A 16,115-nucleotide genomic window follows, 5' to 3' on the forward strand; every position below is an offset into this window, starting at 1 on the left:
AATTTTAACTACCATTTTATAGCATACATGAAATGAGGCTTTTTTCCCCCTACAAAATACTACTCCATATGACTATTCCTGAAAAATGTATTTTTTACCAATATTGTGTTTAAAAGAATTTGACCAAAATATTCATGTGTTTGGGAGATGATCACATGTTTAGTCCAGAGGTAGAAAATTGAATTACCAGACCAACTAAAAGGTAGGAAAAATAGGTTTGGCAAATTGCTCTTGTCCATATGTTTTTCAGTTGTTTCCTTGTACAAATACGTAAGGTGTACTTGACAAGATTTGTAACATTAAAACTTAAGAACAGAAGCCACAAATGTGTAGCACTAAATAGAAACTGCATCTAACTCAATATTGAATAGTCCTTGAGATCTTGAGTCACTGATGCCTACAAAATGAACTGGAATTCATTAGCACTTTTTAAATTGTTCTAGAATAATTTTTCTATTAAGTTGATGCATGGCATCTGTAACCTGTTTATTAAGGAAGAATACTTGAGTTAGAATACAATTATTTGACATTAATAATCAAATATAAATACATCTTTAAAAGGGCTAGGGAAAATATTAGCATCAGTGAGAAGCTAGTAATTGTTACTAAATACACTGGATGCAGAGCTTCATAATGTAATAAGGAAGCTTGAATCTTTTTGGCATTTGTATTAATTTTGGAATCTTTCTTTAACTTAAAGATCACAGTGATACAAAACTCCTTCCAACAACAGAAGAAGGGAAAGAACTTCAGACAGCTGAAATTAAAACAGTAGATTTTCAAGAGAATAACAAGCTTGAAATTGACAGACTATCAAACTGCCAGGCATGTAAAAATGACATCTCTGTAAGTCATAGGAATTATCCTCAACTGATTTCAGAAAAGCAAGATGGTAAAACAAATGCAACTGGCTTGGACACAGTAAAAACTCAGGATGTTGGAATCCAGACTTCAGATAGCAATTTGGGAAGGACTGAGCAGAAGGAAATTACTGTTCCTCAGGGTGTCGAATCATCCACATTTAGAGAACTGGCTCCTCAACACAACAGAGATAAGAACAACTCCCTTCCTCAAGTGATGCATGGAATGCATGAAGAGAGTGAAGATACTTCAATAGAACAAAATCTTGAGACACAAGAAGTTACTCATAAAAAAGTAATTCCAATAAAAGACCAGAGTCACATCTATATAAATGGCAGTGATTTTGCTTCACCAGAAACAACTGCTGAAACTCCAGATGACTCTCCTGTAAAAGGTCAGCTTTTTTATAGACCGGACACCAAACCTAAACCCAAACCTGCTAATGAAATTACAAGGGATTACATACCAAAAATTGGGATGACTACTTATAAGATAGTTCCTCCAAAATTCTTAGAAATGATGAAGAGCTGGGAATCAGAAGTTCTATCAGATCATAAGAATCAAGAGGTATCTTCTTTGGAAGACCCCAAAGAATTCATAGTGCAAACTGAAATTCCTCATCTGTCAAAAAGTGTGGTCCCTTTACAGGTTGGGTCACAAAATGAAACTGCAGCAGCAAATGGTCTGCTGCAGAGGGTGAACAGCATTTCTGAGCATACTGTGACCTCTGGAGCTGAGATTACTACTGAGAGCAACCAGATGGATAAAGAGTCTTTCAGGCAGCCTGTCCCACTGATGCTAAACTTGGATAATACAAATGCTTCTTCTGAGACTCAGGACAAGTCAAATGCATTAAGTCCTACCATGAAGCCTAGTTCTTTTTATCTGCAGATGCAACGAAGAGCGTCAGGTCACTATGTGACATCTGCAGTTGCCAGAAGCACAGTTTGTGCTCCTAATTCAATTCAAAATGAAGTTAAGAATACAGAGATGGGTAAAAAAATCTCATCACCTGATTTGACTTCTTTGGCTTTACAAAAAACAAGTATTCCCTCTCCTCCTGCAGATCAAGAAAAAGTTGATGATGGAAAAATCATTGAATCTTCCACTTCTCCTGTTAAAAGCAATAAGCCTTTAAATGTTCCCTCCTGTCCTCCAGCACCACTGAATCTAAGAACTCTCAGAAATTTTGCAGCTCCAAAGCCATACTCCAGCTCAAGACCATCCCCTTTTGCTCTTGCTGTCTCATCTGCCGTCAAAAGGTCACAATCATTCAATAAGACGCGTACGATCACTAGCCAGGCACCCAGAGAGGAATTTCCAGTGGAACTCTCCTCTGTCCCTTTGGCAGCTGGATTCTCCTCCGCTACCTCCATGTCTGAAGTGAAAAGTCCTTCCTTACAGACCATAACAGCAGGGTCACAAAATAGTCTAATGGATAAGGTAAACTTTATTTCTAATACTAATTGACTGTGGATCCAGTGCCATCAAGACCAACTGATGTAAAGGCTTGTTTCTCAACTGCCTGGCCAGAAAGTGCTATATTTGTGCAGGGAAAGCACCCTGTCCACCTGGTGTCCACCAGCAGCAAAGCATTATAATGAAGTGCAGGAATACAGGGAATGTTAAAAATATAAGCAACATCATTCAGATGATTGGAGATAATTATTTCCTGCCATAATTAGCATCCCCTACTTTAAAGAACTATAAATTAGATAGTCATATATCCTGTGTAATACTTATTTTTATGTTTGGAGTGTTTACAATTTGTTCTTTATAGTTCTGTGTGTTGGTTTCTTAAATTTAATTCTGAGTGGTGTGATCCATTTGGCTTCAAGTGGTCATGCCACAAGCACACTCAAATGGAGCTATAAAGTTTTGCTAGCATATTACTTGAGAGAGAATGTGCTATGCTGGAAATGCGGCTGATGTCAGAAATCTTGAACCAAGCAAACACTAGAATGGCAGCAGTTTGCTATGCAACCTTGTGCCAGGTTGTTTCAGATTTCCATTTATAACTAATTCAGATGAAAACTTTTTGGCTTCTTTTCCTTCCACTTCCTCCCTTTATAGAAAGACAGCCATGTGCATAGTGAGCAGAAGAGTCAGGCGCAGTCAGGTGCTTCCCCTGACCACCCACGCCCTGTCACTAAGAGACAAACCGCGATGACGCTCCCGCGCGCTGACCCCGAACAGATCCACCAGAGCCTGCTGGCTGCAATCCGCTCTGGAGAAGCTGCTGCCAAATTGAAAAGGGTGAGTTTTCATCACTGCATCCAAAACAAAGAACTCATGGTACTTCCTTCAGAATTACCATACTAATGCCTGATTCCAAAAGCAGTTAGTTTTGGCACAAACTGCTGCGAAGAGGTCTCTTAACAATGGGAATGGAGGTGGGGAAGAGGGTCGGTTTTGCGGAATAAACTGGTGAATGCACCCACAGAGCTTCAAATGTCTGTAATTTCATACAGTGCAAACGTAATCAAAATCTTCCTGAAATGAAATAGAAATCTCTAGGTTATCATTAAGTATCTTGTCCATAAAATCTGACTTGTTTGTGTTTACATGGTTTGAAATGGTATTTCAAACCATGTAAATGTAAATGGCTTTAGAAACCTGCTGAGCAGCTTTCTTTTAGACCTGAAGTGCCTACAACCTTTTGCAGGCAGATAACACACAGTTCTGAAGTCAATTTTCCTATTTATCACACTTTATCAGGTCCTTAATCTGTTTTAGACATCATAAGTAAGATATTTCTCAGTCTTTTGTCAGCAGTCCCAGAAGGACCATCTTCCCCTGCCCCCTCTGGTTAAAAACTTTCTTTCCTAAAATTAACCTAGATATCTCTCATTAGGTAAAACAGTCTACATTTCTAAAATCTGTACTGTTTTAAGTTTGCAAGCAGAAAATCATAGTCTCAAAAAGTTTTCTTGACCTCACATTAGTATTTTGCATTCTGTTTTGAGGAATAATTTTTCATTGCAGAAGGTCAAAGAAATTCAGTAGGTTTTTTTCCTTCCCTTTCCCACTTGAAACAACCTAATCCTGTATGGTAGATGGATACAAGGGACATTTTTGTTTGTTTGTTTTATGGAAGTCTGATTCCCTCGCGTCAAAATCTCAGTGAATGGTCAGATAGTGGAACGTTCCATTTCATAGGTTTTTGTTTCAGTGTAGCAGTGCAACAGCCCCTCTGAGGCTTGTAAAATCTCCCATCATTTCTACAGTGAATAGGAAGACTGAGTTTCCTGGAAAAGTTGCAAGCATGCTCAAGTAGAGTTTGATCTCTAGTCAGTAAAAATGGTATATAATACACGGTAGAATTGCTTTTAACTACATGTCAGTAATCATATTAAAAACAGGATAAGATTAAGAAAACGCTGTATTGTTCAGAATCCGTTAGAGGTAAAATCTGTTCCACCAGAAATACTGTTTGGATTTTATTTGCATATATTTTTAAGATTTTTTTTTCTTCTAGTGCATAATTACATTCTGAATAATATGACACTTCATTTATTTATTCATTCTTTTTAATAGAAATGTTCTTAGTGTAGAGTTGACCCATATAGTCTTTATCAGTCAGGTACAAGAATGGCATGGGGAAGGGGAGAGAGATAATGACTGAAATTGGTTTTCCCCTCCCTTTCTCTTCTGTGGGTGGGAGATGTGCTTTGTCAGTAAATTACATGTTGAGACTGGGGTGATGAAAGAACTGTACTTTTTAAGAAGAAATTATAATAATGAAGAAACTGTAACCATAAAGAAGAGCACTCTGCAGCACAGAAATCTGAACCAGGCTTAAAAAAACCCCTGGAACACAAACAAAATGCAGTGAAGAACTCACTGAAGTTTTGCCAAGCATAAAATTGTACATGCTGTTCTTTTCACTCTCAGAGTGCATATGCTGTGGTACAGGTATGTCTGACAGCAGAAAGAGATTTTTTTGGCCTACAGCAAATTTAATAAAAACATGTTCTCATTTTATGTTTAACACGGAGAACTGGCAGTAGTGGGACAGAGAAATGAAGCATTTTGTATCAATAAGTTATTTGCACCCAAAAGTGCTTTTGAGAATTGAGAGGATTTCTAGAGTGCATCCACCTCATAGCTTCCAGTATCGTGCTGCAGTCAGGAAAAGGAGTAGTAATCTGATCCATTTGAACAATGAGAGATGTCTGTGAGGTACTTGCTTCTGTTTTTACCTCTTACCATAATCTCTCTTCTTGCAGCTCTGAGAGCAATTTAAAAAATAAAATCCTGGCATGACTTGCCAAGTTCTGTAGTTTTTTTTACCCTCTGTTTTACTTAATATGTTGTGAGTATGCAGTGCTGAGAGATCTGTGCCCTTTTGTGTTGCTGGTCTTTCCTGTTCAATAAGGCCCTCAGTAATTACTAACCTAAAATGGGTCAAGTGAGGTTTCTTTTAACGATTTTTCTCTTGAGAATGTTTTTATTGTGTTTAGTAAACTGTGTGCTGTGGTGTGTGGTTCTCATGGCTGTGGAGCATCTACAGCTCCCATTAACTTCAGCTGGAGCTGTTGGGTTGTGCAGTTCCACTGAAAATCAGGCTTTGGCTATCTCTGCTAGAAGATACGGTTGCTTCCGATAAACGAAATATTACCATGGTATAAATTGTTAGAAGAGTTAGTAAGAAATCAGGTTTGTTCAATATTTAATAAAAACATTTGGTTTAGTAATGTTTTCAAAGTATTTCTTTGCAACCAGATGTGGAGAAGGACTAAAATTATGTGTCTTTTGAATAATTATACATGAAATTTTTAGGCAGGATAAAATATGTTTCTAAGTAATGTCTTCTGTTTCGTCTTCCTTGGAATATATGCTTGGTTAAGAAATCATATAGGAGATCTTCCATTGCAGTGAGAAAAACACTAAATGAAATAACATTGTGTAACATATTGGAGAGATAAAAATCTGGAAATTTAGGTTAACATTTCTCTAATATTTTTTTCCTTTCTTTTTTGTCTTCCCCCACCCTGCCTCCAGGTTGGTCCTCCATCAAACACCATAGCTGTCAATGGAAGAGCCAGGCTTAATCCTTTGTATTCCACAGAAGCTAAGGCTAATCCCTAGATATTATACCAAATATTTTGCACTTTACTACTGCTTCGTAGGCCAACTTAATACTAACTTCAAATTTTTGAAAGTGTAAATGCAAGTATATATTAATATATTTTTGTCAACAGTAATAACAATTTCAAGCTGGGTCTTTTGATGCCTTGAAAAGATTATTAGAATATGTAAATTATAGTAATATTTTGCCTTTTTATCTTTATAAAGCTGACTATGCTGCTAAAATGTTTTAAGACGAGGTGTAGGTGAGCTTTGCTTATGATAGAATGAGAATTGAAAATTCTTGATTTTAGCCTTCAAGACTGAACAATATGTAGCACTATGCTGAAATTACAGATTGGAAGAGACCTAAAAGGTTTAGATTAAATAATTAATTTTCGACTGTGTATTACTTTAACAGATTGTATGAACTTAAATATACCACATGCTGCCTCCATATTACTTTATTAAATTAAAATTGTAATTAGTAGAACTCTTAATTGAATGCAATATCTTGTTTCTGTCTAAAAAAAAATTGATGTTTTTGTTCCTTTAGCAGACAGTAATTGGGATATGTATTTGGATTTTCTTTTTTTACTTTCCTGTAATTGTTTTTCCTGGTAGCACACACACAAAAAAATCAGGACATAAATTATTGAAAACTTTTGTACTACTCAAAACCTTTTCTTAACAGTAGCGTGACATGATGTTTCTCAGCTACTCTTTAAATATCTGTATATAGTATTTACCTAGGACTCAGATAAGCAATAATTTTTGTGAATTTATTATATCTTTAAGTAACCATCAACTTATAATCACTTACTAATAAAAAACAAATTCCAGTTTTGATACTTAATGAAATAGAATATCTTTTCATAGATAGAAGTATAACTAAAAAATGAACTGCTTTGGACTTACTAATATAAGATATTTCAATCTTAAAACAGCACAAAAACACATAAATCATGCTTATGTCAGATATCATATTTATAAATTAAGCATTAAATACAAAAATAGGAATATCTATTAAAATGTTTGATGTTATATTTTATCTATTTTGAGTTTCTTGTCAAGATTATAGATTTTGAGGGAGGGGTGGAAATATGATCACACTCATGATGAAATAGCTACATTATGGATGCATGCAGCAAGTCCTGGGGTATTTGCCATATTAAAATATTTCTGTGCTGGACTTGATTTAAAATTAAGCAATTGTATTTAGTTTCTGTTCTCTAACTATATATATATATGTTGTATTTTAGAAACATTATGTAACTCAGTTTCAGAAACTGATCTATATGTGCATTTTCAAATTGTTTGCTGCCAGGTTTTTGTGCAATAATCTCAAAGAGGTCTAATTACTTTCCTAGTACAGAGTCAATTACCAATTAAAAGTTATGGTGTTAACTTAATGCTGAAACCCTTTAAGGAATGTTTTAGTAAATAGAAATTCATAAAGAGATCTGAAGAACATTTTTTCATTGGTGTTCTCTCCTGTTTTCTCTCCTGTATCTTAGTCCCTTGTGCGTGTTACCACTTCCAATGTGTTACCACTTCCTTGTTCTTGTCTCCAATCAAGAGTTCATGCTGAGGGTGGGGGAAGCTCACATGGTAGTTCAAAAGATCTATTTCAGGGTCTGACTGCAAAAGGATGTTTCAACCTTCACTTGAAAATAGTGAGATAAAAGATATAGGAGCTTTTCTAGTTTCTAACTGGGACTTACATTCTGGATTTCACGGTGTCTTGAGGGACAAACTTGAAAATTGTAACTTGCTCCCTGGATTGTAGCCTGTGTTCGTTGTGATATTTGAAGTCTGTGTTTTAGGCATTCCTATACACCATGCTGATCTGAAACTGCCAGAGAAGAGGTTGCATTGTGAAAGGGTTTTTTCCTTGTACTTTGGGTGTGTGGGAGTTACAGGGTTTTTTTTAAATGTTGGTATTCTCTGCCAAGGTGACCAAAGTTATTTAATAAAATAAATTTAATCTCCATCTGTGCTAAATATATATGATGTTTCCCTTTTTCAAACAAATCAACGTAGTCCAATTTCTATTTTGGGGAAGTTCAAATAACCATACTTTGTTCTTTTCTTTAGTTTTGACAACAAAACTGTACCTACTGTATGTTTCTTAGTCCCATATATTAAAAATAAACTGCCTTTTCATGTGAACCCCTGGAGGCAAATATCATCTTATCTAACAGAGATTAAAACCACCTTGCTTGAATTTTAGGGTTTCTTCTTTGTGTAACTGAACTTGCTTGATAACTAAGTGAAATGTCTACACATGCTATAGTACTGTGAAACTCTTCAATGAGACTTGTGACAAGCTGGCAATTTTGTTTAGCTAAACTTTCTCTTTCCCTCTTCTTCCAACATGTATATGTAAGACATTTTTAAATCTTGCTATTGTATTTCTACAGATGCTTTTTTTTTTTCTTACACTCTTTTATTAAAGTCTACTAGAGAAACTCTTGTTGATGAATTTGATATGTTTATTCATTATTCAACCATAAAAACATTTCTGCTCTAGAATCTCTAAGAGCTGTTAAAAAAAATCTGGCCAACAGTGGCTGTTTGCAAGTGCTTGTGTACTCAGTGTGCTAGTGCTGGTGCACATTAATCACTAGTGCACTTACTAATGGTTAAAATATTTCTAGTTAAAAAATATTTACTAAACTGTAGCTGGACCCAGATTTTCATCGTTCTCCCTCAGCAATATGTGTCTGTCTGCCTGTTTAATGTCTTTTTCCTTTTTCCCCCTATGTGATCTCCAAGAAAGCAAGAAAGACTGCAATCTAACAGGCTATAGTCACATTTAATCTGAAGAGGCAAAGAAAGAAAAAATGAATTTATTTCACATTTGCTTAAGGCTTTATATATCTCTGATTTATCAATAATACAATAAAAACAATAAGTAGTTAAGCTGATTGCAGTTTTCTAAATTAAATACTTGAACTAAATGGGGAGATGGACTGCAGGAGCTAAAATTGGTCACCTTCGGTTAAACAGCATGATTGGTCTGATCAGCAGACACTATTCCATTGCTTCAATTGCTAAAAGCTAATTAAACACTTGCATTCTGCTAACTGAAGTGTATTTGGCCACCTGCAGTTTCAAAGTGCATGTACCAAAAAGGAAATCCCCACGCTATGAAATGCCAAGTTGCTGCAATTCTAAACTTCAGCACCTAAGTGAAACAAGGAGGTGAAGCAAAGGTTGAAGAAGTGGATGGCAGAAATCTTCCTTTTTAAATGGCAGAGGACTGGAAGCAAGCTGGGCACCCAGGCAGCTGCACAGGTGGGTGCCTCATGGTCAAGGATTAGCATGCTGTCAGCCCTTTTTGAGAGCAGCACCAGTGTCTTGAATGGTCAGGAGGCAGTTGAGCTGCTGGTGGCCTGAGCTCTTTAAGCATGATTTGACCATCTCTGACACATTTGTGTAACCTCTACCTGAGCTCTACTGTGAGCTGTGTTAAGAGCTTTAACAGAAGCTACCATGAGACACAGGCACAAGTTCTGTGTATCAAGTTCACCTGGGGCTTGGCTCCTTCGGAAAAGGAACCACAAGAGAGGGAGGTCTGGGGAACATGGGCTGCAAGGCTCTACCTGTAAATAGTGACTTTTTTTTCACTTTATTCAAACTCTGTCTGCTGTTGTGTTCTTTAAAAGAAAATTTATCAAGTAAAAAAAAATATTTTAGACTGTCAGGTGGGCTTGGAAGTTCAATGGACATAAAAGACATAGCCTTTCCTGCGAACTAAAGATAAAAGGCTGAAAAGGTGTAAGGAGGAGTCTGCTAGACCATATTGTCAGGAAAAGGAAGTAGGTGTGTCTTGTGTAACTTTACAGTACTTTAAAAACATAATTTGGAGGTGATGTTTTGAAACGTGAGTTGCCTGATCATCAATGGGAAAAACAACATAAGCAGGAATCAAACAAATCTCCAAGTAAAAAATAAAGATGCTAAAAGCAGCAGAATTTCAGATTGAATTCTGACTCCTTAAATAGCTTATCTAACAGTGGAAGGCAGTTTGGGTGAGAGAACAAAAGACCTTTGGAAACCACGTGAAGAGAGATTAAAGGAATGGGAAGTTAAATTTAAGAAAAGGAAAACTGATTAGGATGACATAACCATGTTTCAACACAGAAGTTGCTACATGAATGCAAGTGATTAATTATTGTACCTTCAAGCAATAGACTGTTCTAGCTTTAGAGCATAAAGGAAGAATAGTTATGCTGGGTCAAACTGAAGGTTTATTTAGCTGGCTATCTGGCTTTTGACAATGATCAAAAGTATTTTCTTAGGGAGAAACATAAGATTATAAAATACACAAAGTAATACTTATCCCCAAGTATGCTAAACCTTCAACAATTTTTAGCTCTGAGAATGCCAAAGTGAAGATGATTTGTATGTATTTAATAGTCTTAAATAGTCTTGTTCAAGAGCTTGGCAACTTAATTTTTCAATTCCCATAAATTTTGAAGAGTGACACATTCCTGTGTGATATGGACTTCTTCAACTTAATGATACACTGTCTGAAAAAGAATTTTTTGTTTGTCGTGAACTTCTACTCGCTAGCCTAATTTTATCCTCTCCAATGCTTTTCCTGAAAGAGATATTAACTCATCAGCCCCCATTCATCCTCTCTGTGCCACTCATAGCCTTACATAACAGCAGGAGTTGTGCCATAGGCATTTGAGGCTTGTACACTTTTGCCATTTTATTAATTATATATCAGCAAGGTTTGCCAAAACAAATACGTAGGTCTGAGCATGCCTATGCTTTATTTCTCTCAATATCTTGGGAAGAGGACTTTTTTTCTTAGACACATTTATTTTTTTAATCTGTCTCCTTTTGCTGTAGCACATCATCTACAGGATATACCTATTCTGTACAAGATCAAAGTTTGAGAAAAGTTTGTGTATCATGCTTCTAAAGCACTAATCATTGAGCTGAATAGAATCTTGTGAATTCTATTTATTCACGGATGTGATCACCCCGTTCACAGGTGATTTTTCAGTTCTCTGGTCAGTGAACAAAAGAACTTAAAATCTTAAGGATATGATAAATATTTGGTCATTAATTTCAACTTAAAGACCATGTACTTGCATGTTAAGTACTTCTGTCTACAAATACAAGCATCTGTTCAGAAATCTGAAACAGGGCAAATGTATTGCCTTTAGTTCAAACACTCTAGGCTGGATTGCAGGCTATCAAATGCTATTTTTTTCCTGAACTGTTTCTGCTGATTCATTGTTAGCTTACTTTGAATTGCAATATTTAAGTGAAACATGCTGCTTTAGCTGTCTTTAAATGAACTACCTTTGTGGCAGTGTTTTTAGATGGGTCTTTTGATGCCTTTTTAATGGTACATTAAAACTTAATGAATGCTGAGTAACACTAGAATCCCCATGGAAGCACATATGGTATCTACATTAGTACTGAATGAATGCATAATGATCAGTAGAATTTCAGTGATTTCCACATGAATCAACAGTGATGAGCCACTTAGTGTTACACTCAATTACATCATGTTTAATTTATGTAGCATTGTTTGGACATTATGTTTAAAACGTCTTTAGTAAATCATTGAAACTCTAATTGAGCCTCCATTTCAGGAACAAATTGCAGTGTAAACATAAAATTCATTTTTTTAACACAACAATTAATTTATGTTGAAGCCCACTTGCAAAGGGTCAACAATTTGATATATTCTCACTATTACTCCATGAAAAATGGAATCCTAGTATGAAAATAAATTGCATTAGCTGTTAAATTGTTTCTGTTCCCTTTATGCAACCACTGGACACTGGAAATGCATTAATTCCCTGAACTCTGGAAACAATGGTAATGCTTCACCTGCCCTATCTGACTGCTGCCAAGCAGTTCAGAAGACTTTTCAGGTCAGAGTATCTCGCCCAAATCTATGCAGCAGACTCAGAAGAGTTCTCCACAATGCCTGACTAACACCACACCACCTCTCATGTTTGGGAGGCTCTCCTGGCACATCTGTGACTCCCTTGCAGCAAGGTGTACCAAGAGCATTTGACCATGCCATCATGTGCCAGAGGTAGACAAAGAGATAGTGAGGGAACCTACACCAAAAGCAAACACTTGCTGTCAGCTGTTCTCCCACCTTGTGCAGGACCAGGAAGTAAACGTGGCGTTGGTTGCCTCTGCAGAGGAATAGAGTTTTGCCTCACCTCCAAAGCATCACACAGGTATGAGGACCTACTGCCTCACTCCTGTTCCACATGGTAGCACGCTGAACATGGGCTGTTGGTTGGCCCTGGGGTGAAGGCTGGAAAAAGCTGCCAGTGGCAGCCCTCCACTAAAATCTTCCACAGTAACCACTACAGCAACAGTGTTTAAACAGGCTCCAGACTTACCCAAGTCCAGACTGACTCCTCGTGGAAACTACACATACACATATATCTGATCATAGCAAAAAATAATACAAATAAAGGTGCTTTGTAAGAGAAAATGGAAATAAAATATGCATACTTCAAATCTCCCTAGGAACAGTAAACTTCTTGGCTTCCACTTTTCCTGATACTTTTTAGCAGATAGCACACTGACACACTGTTTCTGGGGGTGTCTGCTTGAGCTGGTTTTGGACAGGTTCCATAGCAGGTCTGTAAAGATTCATTCATAGAATGAAGCTGAGTTTGCCTCTTTTTGCTCAATCAGTTACTGAAAGAGCCATCTAAATTGGCCTGACTTGTGGCAGAGAACATATTGCCTTCCACTTCTCCAGAAGGGATCTTGCACACTGCTCTCAATGGTAGTTCAGGCCAGCAAGGTCTTATCGAGGGTCATTTTGTCTTTAATATTCATCCTCAAATCCCTGCTCCAAATACTGTGAGCTGGAGAGGTCTAGGCCTAGGGGAGTTTTAGTTCTGTGAGGTTGTCCAACAGCTGTCTTAACAAAGAGGACTAGAGGGAAAGAGGACTGTATTAGGAGACAAGATCCTACCAGCTATTTACAAACAAATCCGTTAATTTATTTTTAGTTTTGGCAGTTTTTTCTGTGTTGGCTTCTAGCACTAGGCACCACATCCAGTTACTTGAGTTTATAGAGGATTTAACAGCTATGAGTTCACAAAGCTATAATTTTAATTTGCTGGTTTTTTAAATCTACCATAAGATTATCTGATCACTGGCACAGCATCTGACAAACAGCTGACCAGCAACTTTGTTAGAATATACATAGACAAAGAACTTTATTATGATAATGATGATAACAATACCTGCTTTCATTTCTCTGGATTGCTGAAAAATGCAAATTCAGACTTTTAATGATTGCAGCTAAGGCTTTCATTTCTGACAGCAAAGTGAGAGAAAAAAAAAAATCTTTCCATCCTAGGAAACTGTAAAAGAGGCTATCAGAGGTGTTTTGTTTTGTTTTGTTTTGTTTTGTTTTTTGTTGGTTTTTTAAAATTATAATTCACTTCATTATTGTTAAAAGAATTTAATAAATTAAGTATAAGACAGAAAATATTCTTATGGAGAACCTTTTTATTTTGCTTTAAAAAGTTCTTTTTTGGTTTATGTTTATCTCACGATTCAGGAATTCTATACCATGTTAATTTAATTCAGTTTTAATCTGAATTGCATAAAATATATGCTAGCTTGCTGGCTATGATGATAAAATCCATGTGCTGTTTAAAGAGAAAGTGTTTGAAATATACCAAATAATCTGAAATGCACTTCTCTTCAATGTATGCCTAATAGATTTTAATGATGTAATTATTTTTAATTTTTTATTTTGCTGTATATTTTTAGAACCTGCCAAGTAAGAATATTTTTTAGAATGAGATGCAATGAGGTTATAATATTACTATAGCCTTTGGAATAACACCAATATAAGGAACAGTAAAAAAAACCCAATTGAATGTATGCCTTGAGCTACATGATGACTGTTCAAACAGACCTCACAGAAAATTAGATTTCCTTGACTTAGTGTTGTGGTTCCAGTGATATAATTCATGTTTCATAACTCTGAAGAAATAATGAAGACATTATAACCAGAAATGTGTCAATTTGAATAAATTTATTATGAATTGCTTTGGTTTGAAAGCTCCCAATATGTTATAATAGAAGCCTACGTTCTTGCTTGAGAGCCAGCCAAACTGGGGCTTTAATATTTTAACAAATCTCTTAATGGTAGATTTTTCTCTCCAAATAAACAAAAGGAGAAATGTTCTGAAGGGACTGAGATAATAAAAGATATTAAAATATACCTTTCTTACTCCCCATGGAAATTCAAACATCTTTTGCCTGAATCCAAGTTGCAATTAGGCAAAATTCAGCCCATGCAAGAATTAACTCCCCTCACCCACTGCTGAACTGCAATTACGTTTCGATCAAATGCAATATTCAATGGGCTACCTCCAGCTACACTGCAAAGTACCTTCTCCAAATAAAACCATGCAGTCTGGGAATGTTAATTGGAATTTGGTTAAGCTGGTTATATACTGCTCAAAGTCAGTCAGTAAGTTTCATGTATCACCCTCAGTGATACCTCTTGGCTTTAACATGATTAATAGATGGTATTGGCTCTGTGGCCAGGGCTTGACAAAATGCTAAAATGGGCTTGAGGCCTTGAAGATCTACCACAGGAAGAAGAATCCTCAAACTCACTTTGTCAGTTCCAATTCTTTAAGAGACTTTCAATGGTTTGAACTTTTACCAGTAGGCTTTTTGCCAGATTAGTTACTGTCTGTCCTCCCACAGCCCATAATGAGAACAGAAAAACCATAAAGCTACTACAGAGTCTTTGTCGTGTGCTGTGGCAAATTTGACAGAACTGTGCCTGTGTGCTTAGTCCATCTGTGGGATGGATATGTCATCTTGAGTGATCCAGTCATAAGAAAGTGTACCAAGTTTAGTGTGGATGTATAAAGACACAGACATTATAAAAAGGGGATGCATTCGTCCAGCAGTTCTTCCTGATGGAGAGGATGAAAGCTGAAGTGGACTCAAGTCTGAAAACTTCACTGTCACTGTCTTATAAAGTAAGTTCAAGTAGTGTAAAAAAAGAAGAAAAAACATTCTGCTTTCTTATGTTATAATTCTGAGACAAGTATAATGGGTTGGGATAAATTTATGGACATGGAGGAGAACACTGAAGGTTGAATTTGAAAGGGCTGAGTGGCTATAATAATCTTCTTAATTTTAGATATGATCTCAGTTTGTACTCCTTCTTTCCAAATACTTCAGATACACCAAATGTTAAATTTCTTTGAAGTCAGGTGCAAATTATTTATGAACTTGTTCAGTAGCCAGCATTTTTCTCATTCTCCCCTTGCCTAGCCACCCCAAGGGAAATTCTGCAAGACTTTTTGACTGTTAAACAGAATTTATAAGGTCACTATGTGTAACATAATTGTCTGGAATTATCTTCTATGTTGTTTTTCATATATTGTGAGTCTCTCCTTCATAATTACACAAAAGCAAAATAGATAGTTGCTTACATTTAGTGTTATGAAATTGTTCTACTTGTCATGGTAAAATTATGACTTTTAGAAAAAAAAAATTCTAGTAGGTACTTAACAACTCCAGAGCACAGCTTCAATAAGCATGAAATCAAAGGAAAAGGTACTTTTTTCTCCAGCTCAAAGGAAAAATGCCTTTTGGACCAGATTTAAAGCTGATTTATTGTTTGAAGTGGCAAAGTATGATTGCATTTTACCTTTTTTTATTTTTAGAAACAAGAATCTTTCATTATACAAAGAAGGACAGCCTGATTGTTAGAGTACTAATTTTGAATTCAGAGTTTGCATTTCTTACTGAGCCACAAATTCCATTAGATTTTGAGAAAATCACTTAGCAAATTAATTGCACTGTCTAATTTTCAACAGCAAACAGAAATGTTTAAGTAAGAAGACAGTTCTCCTAAGGTTTTCTATGTATCCAGAGGAAACAAAAAGTCTTTCTGGAATGGTTGTCTGTGCTAAACCCCCTGTGTTTTTTAGTTGACATCTGGAGTCTTCTGTTTCTCTCCTTTGTGATGGCCAATCTAACACGGTATAGTTGTCTAAAGTCAGGTACTCTGAATACCCTCCCAGGGTTAATTTTTAAACCTGTTCAGGCACATAAAGATGCAAACACTTACTCATCCGTATGAAGGGAATAAATACATTAAAATGTTAGGTGCACTGATGTTGTGATAATTAGGT

At 36.2% G+C, this 16,115-nt stretch overlaps 1 protein-coding gene across 3 annotated transcripts in view; it reads left to right on the forward strand.

The window, feature by feature from the left end:
• The window catches only part of COBLL1 (cordon-bleu WH2 repeat protein like 1), a 73,545-nt gene extending 66,779 nt beyond the window's left edge, over positions 1-6,766 (forward strand). For all 3 annotated transcript variants that reach the window (XM_030952550.1, XM_030952548.1, XM_030952549.1), the window contains exons 13-15: positions 701-2,304; positions 2,935-3,117; positions 5,866-6,766. In XM_030952550.1, the coding sequence (XP_030808410.1) occupies positions 701-2,304; positions 2,935-3,117; positions 5,866-5,952 (1,874 nt within the window). In that variant the 3' untranslated portion in view covers positions 5,953-6,766. The remainder of the gene's footprint in view (positions 1-700; positions 2,305-2,934; positions 3,118-5,865) is intronic.
• Positions 6,767-16,115: the final 9,349 nt, after the last annotated feature.

Source organism: Camarhynchus parvulus, chromosome 7, assembly GCF_901933205.1.
Source record: "Camarhynchus parvulus chromosome 7, STF_HiC, whole genome shotgun sequence".
NCBI classification, from domain to species: domain Eukaryota; kingdom Metazoa; phylum Chordata; class Aves; order Passeriformes; family Thraupidae; genus Camarhynchus; species Camarhynchus parvulus.